The 18,662-nt window shown below is 28.7% G+C and overlaps 2 protein-coding genes across 3 annotated transcripts; both read right to left on the reverse strand.

Moving 5' to 3' along the window:
- Positions 1-4,621: 4,621 nt before the first annotated feature.
- Positions 4,622-12,026, reverse strand: LOC112728344 (cytochrome P450 76T24). 2 transcript variants are annotated; one of them, XM_025778429.2, is made up of 3 exons: positions 11,422-12,022; positions 11,045-11,175; positions 4,622-5,653 (listed from the first exon to the last, which is right to left on the reverse strand). In XM_025778429.2, the coding sequence occupies exons 1-3, from the start codon at positions 11,936-11,938 to the stop codon at positions 5,045-5,047; spliced, it is 1,257 nt and encodes a 418-aa protein (XP_025634214.1). In that variant the 5' UTR covers positions 11,939-12,022; the 3' UTR covers positions 4,622-5,044. The 2 variants fall into 2 exon arrangements, with proteins under 2 accessions (XP_025634214.1, XP_025634213.1); XM_025778428.3 differs by having other exon boundaries at positions 11,045-12,026.
- Positions 12,027-13,776: 1,750 nt separating this feature from the next.
- Positions 13,777-17,086, reverse strand: LOC112728345 (geraniol 8-hydroxylase). The gene is made up of 2 exons (XM_025778430.3): positions 16,037-17,086; positions 13,777-14,510 (listed from the first exon to the last, which is right to left on the reverse strand). Exons 1-2 carry the CDS (start codon positions 16,922-16,924, stop codon positions 13,899-13,901), a joined length of 1,500 nt encoding a protein of 499 aa, XP_025634215.1. The 5' UTR covers positions 16,925-17,086; the 3' UTR covers positions 13,777-13,898.
- Positions 17,087-18,662: the final 1,576 nt, after the last annotated feature.

The raw sequence follows: 18,662 nt of genomic DNA on the forward strand, positions 1-18,662 counted from the left end.
TATTGTTGTCATAACTCATACCCACCAACATAACTAAGTAGTGTCACACCCTTTTCATTTAATTTAACTTTCTTTTTCTAGAATATTATTTTCTTAAATGCACTACTCTATAGGATATAGTTACTTTTTTTGTAGTTTTTATTTGTCATTTTTGTTTATATGATGGTGAAGTTACAAAATATTTAGCCATATCAATCTTATTAATATTAAAAAAATTAAACTTATATTATTATTATTATTATTATTATTATCAATATTATTTAATTATTCAAAAAATTTAAATAAAAATATCAAATAACTATTAAAATTATCCATTAAATAAAGGAAAAATAACAAATAGTAAAATATTATAATAATATTCAATAAATAAATATATATATCCAAAAATATTTTACATTGTATATTATTATAAATTTAAGAAAGTATTTATAGGTTGATTTTACAAACAATATATCCTTTAAAAATATATCTTTATCTGCAAAATATTTTATAATAAACATAAAAAATCATTAATAAAAATTTAAATAATATACCAAATTAATTTCTATTTTCTATAATCAGTGTAATGATATTTTTTTTAAATTTATATTGATAGAAAAAATAACATAAATAATTATATTTTTAAACTATTTTTTAAATAAAATTTTGTCTAAAATTTATTTATTTTTTATATAAGTTTATTTTATTTTTTTACTTTTAAAACTTATGAAAAAAAAATTAATTTTTTAAACTTAAAATTTTGGTATTATATATTAATATATATTTTTTTTAATTTAAACTGATGATAGAAAAAAAAATGTTGTTTTCGTTTATTTGTTATTTAGTAACGGTTATAAATCGTCGCAAAACTGAGAGACATTTAGCGACGATTATTTCAACGATTAATTAAAATTGTCGCTAATCGTTAGCCGCGGCTTATTTTCCAACATTTGGTTTAATCGTCGTAATATGATCCAGAACCGTCATTAAATACCGATTTTGTTGTAGTAAATTAACAATCATATCTAGAAAACTGTCAACCTTATTTTACAGTCAAATTTGTAGGGCTGAGTGCAGAAACAGCTGTATGCAATCATGGCGATGGAAAAGAACAAAATACATGTGTCTATAATCTATATATATTTCTTCCCCTAGGGCGGTACTTGACAATATAATATAGACCATATCTTTTTTTTTCCCCGATAGATAAGATATCTACTTTTTTGAATCTCATCATTTTGCAAAGTTGGGCAAATCGATCAGCAAAGACAATGTCATTTTCTAAAGGAAAATAACTATATACTCTTTTTCTTTTCTTTTTTTCTTTTTTCTTTTCGAACGTACAATTTAATTAGTATACAATTTAGTAATTAAGTATTCTATATATACACACATTTTATTTATACTTAATTAGGGTTGTGTGTTGGATTCCACCCATCAATTAGTAACTTCAGTAAGAAAAACAACCCATAACCATCTTTCGTTGTCAATGCCCACAGTGGTGATCCCCAAGATTTCAAGAATCCGAACAAAATTTGATGTTATAACATGGAGTATTTTTTTTTATATTATAAAGATTTTTTGTGGATTCTATTTATGTCATATTCTAATGAGCAGATCTTCTGAAATAAAAAATAAATCCAGAATATATTTAATGACATTAGATAAAGAGGAAGAAAATAATATTAGCTAAATTTAAAAAAAAACAAAAAAAAATTAAATAAAATATTTTGTGAGATAGAAAAGGATGAATATTTTATAATATTCGATACTTACAACTGAGATGAGCTCCTTTTTTTATAGAGGCTCTGATCGATAACTATATCTTTACAAAATTTAAACAAGTCTATTATACAATGCCAGCTGGAAGATAAGGATAAGCCTTATCTCTTCCTGACTTAGCTAGATAAGTGACAATGATCACTTTATTTTAGTGCGCTTAATAATAGTGGGGGATGATGTGTCACCACAAGCCAAGTTGACAGTTCTAAAATCCATATTTGGGTTCTGTAAGTAGGTAAGTGGATCTTCAGTGTTCTCTTCATTAGGATCTTGGGCATCTTGTAGATATGGGTCATGTAAGTCTGAATATGGGTCTTAAGTGCCATTGGGTATCCCTGCATCAATCCTGGTTGGGCTAGGTGGTAAGGCATATACTCTAACACTTAGATCTTCAAAATTCAGATCTTCATCAAGATTTCTACATGAAGTTGGGAGATGTCTGGATGTACTAGCTAGGCTGATTAGAGAAGTTTTGTCTTGACTTCGGAGTGTAAAAAAAGCACTGTTCAAATTGATTAATTATTTCTGAGGTTATGAATCTAGACTGAAACTCTTGGAGTGTGGTTGGAACATCTGATTTAAATGAGAGTCCTTCAATTACATTTCTTTCTCCATATATTTTAGGTTGTCAGAGTTGACAACGATATTTGGCCAAGATATTTAAAACTGATTTTTCATCTGTTAGTCATATGGTAGAATATCCAACAATATCAATTCTATTCATGGTGTGTAGGCTACTATTTTTGTTAGTAAAGTAACTTTTTTGTAGGATAATAAAACAACAGAATTTTTGTTTTTCCTGAGAAAATTTGTTCCACAGTTGATGTTGGTCAAACATGTTGTATAACATTCCTCACCATGCATCAAGTGGAGCATACATGGAGAATAATCGGATCAGATTGGATTGTGTCTGAGTGCTATTACACAAGATATGATATATGAGAAAGATTGAAACTATGATGGCACATGTATATATAAAAGATAGAGCCTAGATGTACCACATCATTTTTTCTGGTATAGGTTCTTGAATTATTAGTATAGTGCAGAAAGGAGTGTCCATGCTGAAGTACATTGGGTTTGAAAGAATTTAGATTATGACAAAAAGCTCGTATAACCAGTAAAATAGGGTTTGTCTAGTTAGGCTGGCTATTTGAAACTCTGTCTGAGATCTTATTTTGAGGAAAAAAGAGCCAATTTTTTTCTGTATGGGCTTCTCTGGAGCATACGACAGTAAAAAAATAGAATGATGTATGGAGGGTTTGTATGTATTCATTGTGCAGATATAAATGACTGATTTTGGGATTGGTTCTTTAGTAGGTCTAGAAAGAAAATCAGCAAGAGTGTTTTGATATCCCTTTATGTGTTTTACTTCAAATTTATAACGAAAGAACTAGTCTTTCTATCGCAAGAGCTGGGAGTCTGGCAAAATCCTTTTCTTGATCTCCAGCATTGATGGGAAAGAGGTGTTACCCATTTTCATAGTAAAATGATAGGAATTGAGGTGGAAATTGAATTTTTCTATCCCGCGCTTGACAGCAAGGATTTCTTTGTAAGTAGCATGGTAGTATTTTTTTTATTCTTTGAATTATCTACTAACATGCACACAGTAATGTCTTATCCCATCAGTTTCTTCAAGTAACATAGATTCTCAGAATTCGTCACTAGCATCTGTTTGTAGTATTCTTTTTTTTTGGGTGCTAGGAATCTTTAAAGGAGGGGGATCTTGTGTTATTTTTTTTTAGAATTTTGATAGCTGTGGTTTGTTCAAGTTCTCATGGTAGGAATTTTTTTTTTAAATTTTGACAGTTGGCTAGTGTATCTGATCACATTTGAGATAAAGTCTCTGATTTAGTTTACCATTTCTAAAAATTGTTGAACCTGTTTGACGGTTATGTTTTCATCAAGAAAATGGATCAATTCTTTAGCAATATGATTTCCTAGTTAAAAAAATCCATATTAAAAAATCATCTCGAGGAACTCAATTTTTGTTTGGACAATAAAACTTTTTTTATGACGACATGATTTCCTGATCTTCTATGATTTTAGTGAATTAGGTTAGAAGTGTCTTATATGAATCTCATTATTTTTTAGAACAGTAGGATGTCATCAATGTAAATGAGTATGAAATATAAAATAGGCTCAAAGATCTTGATTATTGTTAAGAGAGATGGGGCTACTTTGAGTCCAAATGATATTATTGTCCACTAATATTGGGCTTCAAGAATACAAAGGATGTCTTGTATCTTTCTTCAAGATGGAGTCCAATCGTCAAAATTCATCAACTTTATTTTAGATCAAACTTGCCACACTTAGCCTTTGTGTGATAACTAAAATTCTTAGTAAAGCGAATTTATCGTCTTGCAAAAGGACATTGAACAGCTTGTAATCAATAACAAGCCTCTTTTTTCTTCTGTTTTACTGAGCTGTTTTCTCAACATAAAAAGCTTGACATGCCTAATTAGAATTGGTTGGTTCAATGAATCCTTAGACAATTTAAAATTTAAAAATTGTACTATTTGTGTTTAGTAAAATAAATTAAAAATAGCTTTTAATAAGCACAAACAATAATAAGTGCGTCTAAAGTCTAATAAAATAACTTTTAAAATTTAAAAATACTATAATAGACATTAATATAAGAATTAAATTTATATATTAATTAATGTATAAGGTTATATTAGATTTTTTTTATTTTGATAAGCATAAGCCAACTTTAAAAAACTCTTCCTTAAGTGTTTTTAAAAATATCCATAACTTTTAAAAGTTATAAACACAAACATAAGCACAAGCACAAACATAAGTATAAACACAGTTTTCTAATTTACTAAACACAAAACGAAAGTATAAACATCTATTCAAAAAATTTCAACAAATCAAGCTTAAATAATATATGTGTATGCATAATTATATTATTACATTCCAAGGCAACAAAAGGTAACTTTATTTTCGCTTCAATACATACCATTCTTCCATTACTTCTAGTTGTGTTACTTGAAAAAACACTTTTATTTTTACTTTTTCTCTTACATTTATTAACTTAGCTTAATCAAACCCTAATCTTCTTTTTTTTTTTTTTTGTCAAATGGATTGGACAACCCCAATCCTAAGTATTACATCCATGTATTACACACTCACACAACACACTCACACACACTACATGGGTACACTATTAATACGGGTTCTATATTCCTTAATGAGGATTCGAACCCGGGTGCAGCTCCCAACGAGGCAGGTGATGCTGCCATTGAACCAAGGCCTCGGCTGCAAACCCTAATCTTCTTAAGTATTATGATTTTATGGGAATAATTTGAAGAGGTTGGGCTTTGTGCAAGGTAATCCCAAAATTTTCAGACATATCAATATCCTTTGCCTCTAATTCATTTGGGAGTTTCCAATCATATCCATATAGAAGAGAAGCTAACACAATATGAACACTTCTAAAAGCTAATGGCAATCCAGGGCAAATTCTTCTTCCAGCTCCAAAAGGAATCAATTCAAAATCGTTGCCTCTAAAATCAATGTTACTCTCCAAGAATCTTTGAGGCATGAATTCATTTGGGTTTGTCCAAATACTTGAATCTCTTCCCATGCCCCATACATTAACCCAAACTTGTGCATTTTTAGGCACCATGAAACCACATATTTCAATGTCCTCTTGTGGTGACTTATGTGGTAGTAGTAATGGAGCTGGTGGGTGCAAGCGAAACGTTTCTTTCACAACTGCTCTTAGAAATGGAAGCTTTGAAATATGTGATTCTTCAATTTGTTGTTCTTTTCCAAGAACTTGATGAAGCTCTTCTCTTACTTTTTTTAATTCTTTTGGATTACGTACAAGTTCTGCCATTGTCCATTCTATCATACTGCTTGTTGTGTCTATTCCAGCATTAAATAAATCCTAGTATAAAAAATATAAGATTCATTAGTAAAATCACAAAAAGATTAATCTATTATATATCTCTAATTTTAAGGCCAAAATGTACCACATGTCACTCTTTCATTGTAATTGAAATCAAATCTTTTCCTCCACAATTAAAGAACTCTCCCCTCTTCTCTCTTCCTTTCTCTATCTCTCTCATTTCTTCACTCACTCTATCTCTCTTATATATCATTATCAATGACTAATTACGAATTTGAGAATCAAAATATACAATATAACATTCTCTAATTGTATTTAAATTAAATTAAAATTAAAATTAAAATACTAAAATTAAAATATAGCTATATTATATATTATATTTATATATTACTAACTAATTTAATAACTAAAATGTGTCACATGACACTCTTTTATTAAAATTTAGAAAAAATATTTTCCTCTAAAATTAGTAAACATCCTTCTTATATTTTCTTATCTAACTCTCTCTTTTTTTCTATTTCTCTTTATCCTTCTCACTCTATATATAATTTATAATTCATATTTTATATTAGTAATTTGACAAATCAAAATGTGTTACCAGATATTTTCATTATAATTAAAATAAAAATTTTCTTAACTTTCAAAATTAACAAACTCCCTCTCTCATTCTTTTTCTTTATCTTTCTCACTCTTTTCTCTCATTCTTTATTTTTCTCTACTTTTATGTTCTACAAAAAATAAAATTAAAAACATAATATAATTTAAATAAAAAATATTATTATATACATAATTTTTTTAATTTTAGATTTTACTGCTTATCTTTTTAATATATATTTTTACTTTTTTTTAATATTTATTACATATAATTTTAAAAAAGTACTAATATTGTGACTAAAAGTTAAAATCAAGATTCAATTGTTTTAAAAAAATGAGTTAATTTTATAACTATCAATATAAATTTTTTTTATGTTAATATCTAATTATATTTTTATATATATATAAAAAATATTATTTTTAAATAGCAAACATAAAAATTAATTATTTCTATTTGTGCAACAAACTTAATATCTAATCAAATATAAAAATATACATGTTAAAATCTTTCAAATTTTAGATAACAAATGTTAAAATTAAGTAAAAAAATTAAACTCTTTCATTTGAAAATAATAACTAAAAAACTTATTATTTAATTTTGTTTAAGACTCTGGTCTTCTTAGCCGACAGGGACTTTTGTCCCTTACGACTATTTTATAAAAATAGTTTAATGCTATAAATTTTTTGTGTCATAATCTATAATACTAGAATCGACGTAATTTTAAAAGATTTATATTCTCGTAATAGTATTACAAGTAAAAATACTAGTTATGTATATATATGTAAGTTCATTTGTACGTAATTACTATAAAAATGCATCTATGTATTATAATTTTGAACAATTGAGAAAGCACAAGTTCTTTTAAGAAAATGTAAAACATGTTTCATCATAAGTATAGTCATTCCACATATATATTATAGTGGAAAATTAATATCCCCTATTATTGCTATACAAAAGGTACCTACTCTCATATATATAGATTATAATTGTATAAAAAATACAGAATGAAAGTAAGAATGAATTCAAATGTGTGTTCTATCAATTTTTTTTTAAAATAAAATATGACGCCGAGACGTCGTTTGGGTCACCAATCTCGGTGAGATTAAAAATTCTCCTTTAATAAAAATAGTCAAGAACTTATTTTATTTGGTTAAGTCAAAAATGCACCTCTTATTCTCAAAGAGCTTAGAAAAAAATAAACACACATCTTATTTAACATATAACTCAATCAACTCAACTTTGCACGTAAAAAGGATACATATGCATATTTATACTAATAGGGGAGGGAGAACTACTCAGGTAATGTGGGACTAACTCATAACACAATAATAATATATGCTAAACTAAACTACTTTAATTAACGACACAAACGTAAAGATATATGCTCCTGCATCATTTTTCCTGGGTTGGAAAGAACTCCTGCATTATCTTCTCTGGGTTGAAAAAGGCTCATATTGTATTGGCAAAAGATTTCATTGGTGAGTGTAATTGGTCTTGAAAAATGTGAAAATGCATAGTTCTTCTTGATTCTTTTGACCATTTACATGTTATAACAGAGTTAATACGATATTCTTACCATCTTTGATAAATGAGTATGTATTTTTGAAACCATCATAAATAGCTCGACGATCATATTGCCAAGGACGTTCTAACAGTAAGTGACACGCATCCATCAGGATGACATTACACCACACTTTATCCTTGTACTTGCGTCCCATAGAAAATTGGACACAACATCGCTTTATTACTTTAACTTCATTCTCCTTTTTTAACCAACGTAACTTGTAAGGATGAGGATGTAACTCGGTTGGAAGCTTCAGTTTGTCTATCATATAATTTTTGGTTGTCCATGGTATCCCACAGCCCAACAGCTCAAGGACTAATCTGTTGCAGATCGGAGCTCCATTTAAAGTCTGCTGTTGGCCAATGGGTTGCTGCATGCACAAGGCGAGATTCGAACCCCCTGGCACTTGCTTAAGCGGACAATATTTTCACAACTTTCACTATCTATGATAACCTTGCAAACCTTCTCTTCAACAGTGCATCTTGTGTGAAATATGTTGTGGCGTTGCCAACTCTCATCTTCTGTTATCCTTGCAGTATTCAAGTTTCGACGAACTACTAAAGTTTCTCCACAATCGGCTGGAATTTCTTCAATAGCATAGTCAACCTCACATTCGTCCTCTTGCTCCTTGATTACGTCTTCGTTAACTTTTTTCTCAACAAGAGTAATAACCCTTTTATTTGGACAATTAGTAGCAATATGCCTAAAACCTTGACATTTGAACCATTTCTTAGCGCTCTTTGTTGCTTTTAAAAGATCCTGTCTTCATTTTTTATTGAACATCAAGGATGACTTTTCTGTCCTTCGGCGACTGAGTATTATTCCTTTATGTTCTTTGTTTTTCAATCTTTAATGGCAACCTAATGTGACATCATTTAAGGTCCAATATGGTTGCAGCTGAGCAACATCAGAAATTTCTGCATTTAGTCCTCCAAGATAACGAGCAATTATTTGTTCTTCAAGCTCTTGAATGTCACACTTTCATAAGAAACTCTTCAAAGTCTATTGTATATTCTTCTACAGATAATGACTTTTACCTCAAATTGTGAAATTTGATGAAGGTATCTTGCCTATAACGTTCAGGAAGAAACTTACGCTTGAGCTCACGACACATTTTATCCCATGTCTTGATCTTTCTTCTTCATTCTCTTTTTCGCTGACGCTTGAGGTTCTTCCACCATACTGATGCGTGCTTCTTCAACTTAATTGCTACAAGCTTCACGCGTTTGTCGTCTGAAATGTCTTTTAACTCGAACACTCTTTTCACTGTGTAAAGCCAGTCGATGAAATTATCAGGTTGGAGTCTCCCTTCAAACTCAGGAATATCAATTTTGATTCCTAAGTCTTTTAGCTTTGTGAGTCGTGTTGTGTCGTGCTCTTCGTGTGGACAAATTTTTAGTCGAAGAAGAATAATGAAATGGATTTGCGTTATCCTCTTCACTAGAAGAACTGTCATCACTCTGCTTGCCATGATTATTTTGAGCAGCTTCATATTTTGCAAATTGCTCTTGCAACTCCTTAACTTGACGGCTTAACTCCTCCATTTCAATCTCTTGAGTAATTGTACAGTTTGGAGCCATCTTTTACTACTATGCAATGATGTTGATGCTTGGGTGCCGATGTTATAATGATGATGATGCACGATGATGATAGGAATGCACCAATGATGATAATGATAAAAATGTACTAAGATAATCACTAACGGTAAGAACACCAAAAGAAGAGAAAAAAACAATATTACTTGGAACTCGCAGAAAATTCACACTAACAACGACTCGTACCAACAGCGAGAGCACCGCACTAAGACTCATACCCACAAACCAAATAAAATTTTACTAGAGCAAGTCAAGGATCGACCTTGTTCTCTGATACCAAACTAACGCCAGGATGTCATTTGGGTCACCAATATTAGTAAGGTTAACAACCTCACTATGATAAAAATAGGCAAGAATTCATCTTGGTTGACTAAACTAAAGATGCACTTTACTTTCAAAAAGTCTAGAGAAAAATAAACACACATAGCTTATTTAATATATAACTCAAACAACTCAACTTTGTAAGTAAAATGAGTACATATGCATATTTATACTAATAAAAAAAATTTTATAATTAGGACAATATAAAACTAACTCATAACACAATATAATAATATATGCTAAATTAGACTATTTTAACTAATGACACAAACATAAAAATATATGCTCTGCATAAAAATGTAATTTTATTATCAAATATGTCACTACTCTATATCCTATGGACATATTTATTCTCTATGTGAATGCTATCCATTAAAAAAACGCAATCAGGCTCCAAATAAATTCACATTGATTTATCACGCAGGAGGTAAATCTTGTGAGACAAAAGCTGTATATTCTATACCTTTATGGCTATATAATAAAGAATAAATTTTTATTTAGTCTCCACTTTTTTAGTATTATATTATATTATATTATATTATATTATATTATATTATATTATATATATATAAAAAGAAAACTTAAAAAAGTATATAACTTTTTTGGTCAAGGAAACAAAATTGCACCTTTAGTTAGCTGCACATGTGGATATTAAAGCTCACCACTTTCATGTGTTTTGCAAAGTCAAAAGAAAAAAATGTAGGATTAAGATTATGCATGCATGCCACTATAATTCAACTTTAAAAGTTAGTTTATAGAGTGAAAAATGTCTTATGTTTATCTAGAGACTAGAGTATAAATATTTATAGATGGGTGGTTTTTTTTTTTTTTTTTGTGACTGATATAGATGGGTGGTTTAATAACAATAAATTTGATAAATTTTAATATTATATTAGAATTGAGATTGAGTAAGTTAAACTCAATTTCAAATATTAACTCATTGAGTGAGAAATATCTCATACTTATAAATTTTTTAGAGACCTTATCCTTAATAGATGTGAAACTTGTGTAATATATACTTTTGAATTTACACACACACATATATATATATATATATATATATATATATATATATATTACCTTTATTATTTTTATTTATGTTTAATGATATAAAACTGTATATTATCTTCTCAAAATAATATAAGATATGAACATATAACATTATTGTTAAATACTTTTTCTCTTTGTTTATGAGAATTGACTATGTATAATATGTAAAATATGTGCCAATTTATTAATTGTCTATTATTGAATAAAATAAATATTGTGCCTAATATACAATAAATTATATATGAATAATCAACACAATAAACGTCCAAATGAACAAAACTGTTTTAGTAAATCATGATACTAACCATTAATAAATGCAGCACTTGAGATCGGCTCAATTCTGAATTATCCTCCAACATGAGATCTACCATGGAATCTAGCAAGTCTTTTCTTCCATTTGATTCTCCTTCCAAACCTCTCCTTTGCACTCTTTCTTCTACAAGCCCATCAAAAAAGTTAATTAACTTTTTGAAATACCTTTGCATTCTTGCACGTGTACCTTGTGGATCAAGCATCCTCAAGATTGGAAAGAAGTCCACAACATTAGGCCTTCCAATTTCTTCCATAATGCCCCAAACGATGTCCTTGAACTCTTGAGACTTGAAGGAATCGTAATGAGCCAAATCTATAGAGAAGAAAGTGTTTGATATGAAATTAAGTACGGTTATAAAAGCCGCATTACCCATATTTAAAGATTCGCCTTTTTCACTTCTTTCTTTCACAAAATCCAACAGTTTTTGGACTTTCTTTTGACGAAGAACTTGCGTAGAATCAAGCTTTTGAATTGAGAACAAATTGTCCGCGCAAATTCGCCTAAGATTCCTCCACTTCTTTCTTAATGGCAACCATATCACCGAAACTTTATGGTGATCCAACGCCGTAAGAGTATCCGGAGTTTGCCTGTCACAGAAGGTTTTATCATGTTTATGAAGCACTTCTTTGGCTAATTGTGGAGATGAAATAACTATGGTGGTTATGTTACCAAGCTTAAGAGTCATTATTGGTCCATAAATTTGAGAAAGCCTAGAAAGTGATAGGTGAGGGTGGGTACCAAGTTCTAAAATGTTTCCTATGATAGGAAAAGGCTTAGGCCCTGGTGGAAGTTTATTTTTGGGTGTTTTCATTGCTAAGTTGGAGAATAGAAGATGAATACATGCTAACACAAAAGAAATAAGCAAAAGAAGTTCAAGATACTCCATGCTTATTATTATTGGCCTCAAAACTTTATGATCTTGAGTTAATAATAGTTTCTTTAAATTTGATGTGGAAACATATATGTAGCCTCTAACCAATAATAAGTAGTTCTCATCCTAACCAAATCCAAGACATATTTTTGTGTTGGTGATAATCATCATTTTTTAAAATAAAATATTTAAAGTTGTTTTCCCTTTTAAAAAACGTTGTCTGATTTTCAACAACTTTTAATTTGTCTTTATTATTTGCCAGAGAAATCAAGTTGTGTTTACTGTTTATGACTACTTGTCCAATTCATTGTACATGTACTGCTTGCTGAAAGTAATGTGCACATGTAATTCATGTAAACAGAGTAAACTAGTTAAACAAGGTTTTGAAAACTAAACCGGTCGTTAAAATTGGTATAGTTAGAGATTTAAATGTTTAAAAATTTAATTAATTATTTTTTTAAATTATATTAAATCGGTTAACCACTAAAAAATCAGAATTATTATTCGACTTAACAATTAGTTCTTTGATCAATATTTTTATTAGTTCGTTAATAACAGATTTTTTATCTGAATTGGTCGTAGTCTGGCAGTTAGTGGTGGAGCTTAGTACAGACAAGGGGAGCCATACCTCCCAAATTTTTTATAAAAAATTTAGTAGTACTTTTTCAAAAGATAAAAAATAGTTTAATTGACTTAAATACTTTACTATGACTTAAAGTATCTAATAAGTTCAATAAACAACATTCTCTCTATCTTTAAGTTCAAATATAAAAAGTTAGATATTTTTTATTTATTTAATTCAATATTATTTTATATTTTACTATTTATTTAATTTAATTTAATTTTTTATATAGTAAAAAATAATAGAACATTCAATAAGTATTAATATTATTGTATTTGTATAAATTGATAAAATAAATTCAATAAATATTATAAATTTTAATATTTGTCCTTCTAACTTCACATATTTTACAGGATATATATTCAAATTTTTATATAAAATAATAATGAAAATCAAAGAATTGATACATTTTTTTAAGAGAAATGCTAATATTTAAGAAGGAGAACATATAACTTTTACAATATCAACACCTGTAGATAATTCTTCTACTTTAATGAATCACGAAAAAAGTGAGATATAACCTTCAAAAGTTCAAAAAGTTACATCTGATGACTTTAACCTTAACTTTTTGGAACGAAATCTTGAAAAACGGCATTAAATTTGGCAATATCACCCAAACCAGAGAGATGAGATTAGACAAGCTTATCTTAAATGAGGTCCATATAAAAAATATTTTGACAATTATTTTCTATCTGGCCCCCCCAAAATTTTGTTTCAAGTTCCGCCACTGCTGATAGTCAATTCCCAATTAACCTAGATGAACTAACTAATGCCATCGAGTTCTTAGAATCATGCTAACTAGAGTGGTGTAATAAACACCAACTCAATTAATCGATTTAGTATTTTTAAAATTAAAAAAAGCACTCAAAATATATGTTCTTCCTTAAAAATTGACAATTTTTTGGAAGGATTTCTCTTATAATTTTCACCAAACATTTTCTTTTTCTGAAATTTCGTAAATGATGAATCCACTACTATATATATAACAATAAGTGCAAACTTATTAACATATATCTCATGATTAAAACTAATCTTGAATATGGTTAAGTCTGTTATAGTTAGTTATGAGCTAGTGAATTAGTTAGTCTCACTCTCTTCTATAAAAGGAATGAGAGTAATGAAAAGAGAACACACTTTCAATACAATTCATTCATATCACATTACTCCTTCATCATTTCTCTCAATTCTCGTTTTCTTGCTTCCTAAGTTACTGCAAAACTCTGCTGCATTCTTGTCAGAAACTTGAAATCTCAACACTTTGAGATACAGTTTATTATTACGAAAATCAATTAAGTTTTGTGAAGGATACATCATCATCATATATTATAAATATTAATACATATATAACATATATTATGCATGGATTGGTATAACTTGAAGAGGTTGAGCCTTATGTAGAGTAATCCCATATGTCTCAGTCATGTCAATGTCCTCTTTCTTTTTCCCATTAGCAAGCTTCCAATCATAGTTATATAGAAGAGAGGCTAAAACAATGTGGATGGTTCTAGAAGCCAATGGTAATCCAGGACAAATTCTTCTTCCAGCACCAAATGGAATTAACTCAAAATCTTGGCCCTTAAAATCAACATCATTTTCCAAGAATCTTTCAGGTGAAAATTCATTTGGGTTTCTCCAAATACTTGAATCTCTTCCCATAGCCCAAACATTAACAAGAATTTGTGCATCTTTAGGTACCATGAAACCACATATTTCAACATTGTCTTCTGATTTATGTGGCACCAAAAGTGGGATTGGTGGGTGCAACCTAAAAGTTTCCTTCACCACTGCTCTTAGGTATGGAAGTTTTGTGATATGTGATTCTTCAAATTGTTGTTGTTCATCTTTGCCAATCACTTGTTGAAGCTCTTTTCTAACTTTTTCTAGTTTTTCTGGGTTGCATAACAATTCTGACATTGCCCATTCTATTGTACTTGATGTTGTGTCTGTTCCAGCCACAAATAGATCCTAATATATAATACCAATAAATAAAATTAATAAGATAAAAATTTCTACTAATTAAGTTTTAACACACATTAAGAAATTTATGTGAATTAAAAGGCTAGATTACAATGTTATTGGTCCTTGCATTATTTTGTTGTTTACTTCTTTTTTTTCCCTTGACTAAATTATGCATGTTTCATTGTTTTTACATGGTCCATGCACGATCCTTGCTTAGATATTTAATTATATAAAATCTTTCTAAAAGTAAAAAAACAGAGAGGAACATCTAGGTTAGTTAAAACTTTTCAATCGCTAAAACAGAGGAATAAATTTTCTATAAAAAAATAATCTTAAAAAAATAAAAAAAAAAATCCAACAAGAGTGACAATGTTATCTATATAAAGTCAGATTTTCGTACTACACAATTTCGTTCTGTCCAATTTAATTATATATAGATCCTGCTCTGTTATTATCTTGCTCTCTTATTATCTGTGAGCAGTAAAAAATTTTGCACTTTAATTCACTCTATTTTTTTATAGAATAATGTTGGTTTTTTTAATTTAATGTCAAATAATTTTTTAAAATTAAATTTTTAATTATAAATCTAAACCTTAAAATTAGCTAAGGTTGGTTTTGTATGTTTTTTTCCTCTCTAAGGCTATAATTTTTGGAAAAGTCTAGGGGCCAGCAACTTTGTTAAATTCTGGCCAGCATGTAACCAGCAAAAAAAAGTGAGCCATTGAATGAAATCTTACACTCATCTCACACCATTAAAACCATCATTGATGGCTATTTGATGGCTACAAATCACAAAGTTGCTGGCCCCCTAGCATTCCTCATCATTTTTTTTTGAGTAAATTATACCTTTTTATTTGAAGTTTGACAAAAATTTTAAAAATATTTCTAAATTTTATTTTGTTTCAAAAGTTTTCGATTTGCATCAAATATATTCTTGACGGCTAATATTTTAAAAATTTAAGACTGATTCAACAACAATTTCATAAGAACAATTCCTTAATACAAGCAAATCAAGCATAATTTTCTTGCATTATTATTAGATTGGTCTTAAATTTTTTTGAAAGTTTAACCGTCGAGGTATATTTGATGTAAATCAAAAACTTTTGAGATACAATTAAAACAAAATAAAATTTAACGATATTTTTAAATTTTTTGTCAAATTTTAGGAACAAAAATATAATTTACTTTTTTTTTTTTATGATACTAACTCTCACTAACCCACAAATCAGGAAACATGAGGCAGGACTTCAAAGAAAAAAAAAAAAAAAAAGTAAAAAACACAAAAACTAAACAGTAACACATGTAACATCAAACTAAATTAACACTAAACCAAACAGGCAAACACCCAGATCCTGACCTCACCCCCTATCCTGAACAAAACCTGCCCCACTTGCAAACACGAGTTAATGAGTTATACTGTTATCACACCAACATCCGACATAAATTGTATATATATGAATTATTGACTATTTTTTATTATTTTTCTAATCTTACCAACAAAAGAAAAGGAAATTAAGATTTAAGATACTTACCAAAAATAAATGCAATAAATGAGGGCGGGTAACTTGTGAGTTGTCTTCCATCATGACTTCCAACAAAGAATCTAACACATCGTTAGATAATTTCCTTTCCCTTCCTAACCTTTCTTCAACAAGACCATCAAAAAAATCAATCAACTTTCCAAAATACTTGTTCATCCTTGCACGTGCACCTTGTGGATCAAGCTTGCGAAGCATTGGGAAAAAATCCACAACATTAGGCCTTCCAGCTTCTTTCATAATACCAAAAAATATGTCCTTGAACTCTTGTGGCTTATTAGAACTATTGTAATGACCCAAATCCATAGAAAAAAAAGTGTTTGATATAGAATTAAGCACGGTTATAAAAGTAGCTTCACCGATATCTAAAGTTTCGCCTTTTTCACTTTTTTCATTCACAAAATCCAACAATTCTTGCACCTTCTTTTGACGAAGAATTTGTGTAGAATCAAGAAGTTGGGGTGAGAACACTTTGTTAGCACAAGCTCTCCTTAGAATTCTCCATTGATTTGTAGGTGGCATCCACACCATTGAAAATATGTGATGATCAAGGGCTCTAATAGTATCTGGGATTGTTCTATTAGAGAGGATTAGGTCATGTTTATGGAGAATTTCTTTAGCTAATTTTGGCGAGGATATAACTATAGTTTTTATGCTACCAAGATTTAGGCTCATTATGGGTCCATAATTTTGAGAAAGCTTAGCAAGTGATTGGTGAGGTTGGTTACCAAGTTCTAAGATGTTTCCTATGATTGGAAAAGGGTTAGGCCCTGGTGGATCCTTAGAGGATTTGGATTTTTTGGTGCCTAAGATGAAGATTATTAGAACATGAATGCTTGCACAAGCTAAGAAAGCAAGTAGAAGAAGTAGTAGGTAGTTCATGGTGGTTTGGGTATATGGTTATTGGCTTCAATAATAATATAATTTCCCTGTATTATACATGTATATATGTAGATGTAGTAGAAACAAAACATAATTTGGGTCATCAGATTCAATTGATAACTTCTGTAGTTGTGTCTGACTTTTCTTAATTTTGCTTTTAAATATAGTGCTTCTTGTAATTATTGAGTTAGTTAGTTAGATTAAACAGAAACTTTTTAAAAGTCAATTTAAATTTAGTTGAAATTTGAATTAAGTAGTTATAATTTTTCCGTTAATGAAGGTGCTTTGCATTTAGTCTATACCTCACAAAGTGGAGGTTCATGTGTCAAAGTGTTTCGAGCGATGATGGTGCAAGATGAGATTGACGACAAGTAAGGCGGCTACCCTAATTTCATTTTTTCTAAACTATACGTACATATATAAAATATAAATTATTATGTATTTATATATAAATATATATTATTTAATTTATTTTTAATATATATGTTATATTTTAATATATATTATAAATAGTTGATTTAATAGTGTATGTTTAGTATGATTTTTTTTTTATATAATAGTTAAAGTCTAGGAATAAGGAAAAAATTAATTAACACAAAATATTTATAAAAAATTAAAATTAAAATCACCTCCATTTGGGGGAAAAAAAAGTCAACTATGGGGTTATAGAGTTTGTTGACTTTATGTTTCGCATTCTTATCTTGTATTTTAGCAAGAAACAAATGACGTGACATATCATAGTCTTTCTTTGGATATATGGTTGCAAGTTCAACTGATGCCGATCTAGCTTACATATGATAGGATATGATGATGAAACTAAAATCTGGATTCATGCATCAGGGAATCCAGAAGAGTCCGACACTATATATAAAAAACAAAAATATATGAATTAATTATTATGTATTTCTGTATATTAATAAAATAATATTAGATCCAATCAAAATAAGATAATATTAAATGAATAAAGGATCATTCAACCAAATTCTAATTATGTATCTAAAAAGTTTTTCTTTAAAACATTGTTGCGTCTTTTTATATTTTTTTTCTCTTGTTCTTTTATTTTGAGTGAGGTAAAAAAAGAAGAATAAATAAAATAAACAGAAAAAATGCAATAATTTATGTATTTTCTTTTAAATTTTTGTGGTTGTTGTGAAAACTTTATGGGTTTAACTTTATAAAATTTCTTGAATGCAATAACATCTTTCAAGGTATTTTCTTGAATGCCTACTTCTTGGGGTATTTGGGCAGCTGCGGCAAAGATGAGAGTTGGTAGAGGAAGGAGTTGGATAGGGTGAAATTAATAATTGAGAGTTGATAATTAAGAATGGTTAGATAGAAATTTAATTAAATTCGTTAAATTATTTAACATTTTTTAGTTATTAACTTCACGTCAAATTGACTGTACCTGAGTTTTCACCGTTGGATAGTAGTTGTGAAAATGATTGGAATTAAATAAAATTAAGAATAATAGTTTAAAAATTTTGGATAATTTTTTAAAAATTGAGTATTTTTGTTAATAAAAATTTATTTTTTATAAATACAAAGTTATTTTTATTTTTTTGTGAATTAATTTTTTAATATTTTAAATATTTATAAATAAAAATAATAATTTATTCTATTTAAATTAGTTTTTTTTTTCTTTTTGAATTTTCATACTAGTGCCAATCCTTTTCTGAACTCCTCTATACTAGATTTTTACGTATATTAGATAACCAAAAAACCAACAAATTAAAGAATT

Source organism: Arachis hypogaea, chromosome 12, assembly GCF_003086295.3.
Source record: "Arachis hypogaea cultivar Tifrunner chromosome 12, arahy.Tifrunner.gnm2.J5K5, whole genome shotgun sequence".
Lineage (NCBI taxonomy): Eukaryota > Viridiplantae > Streptophyta > Magnoliopsida > Fabales > Fabaceae > Arachis > Arachis hypogaea.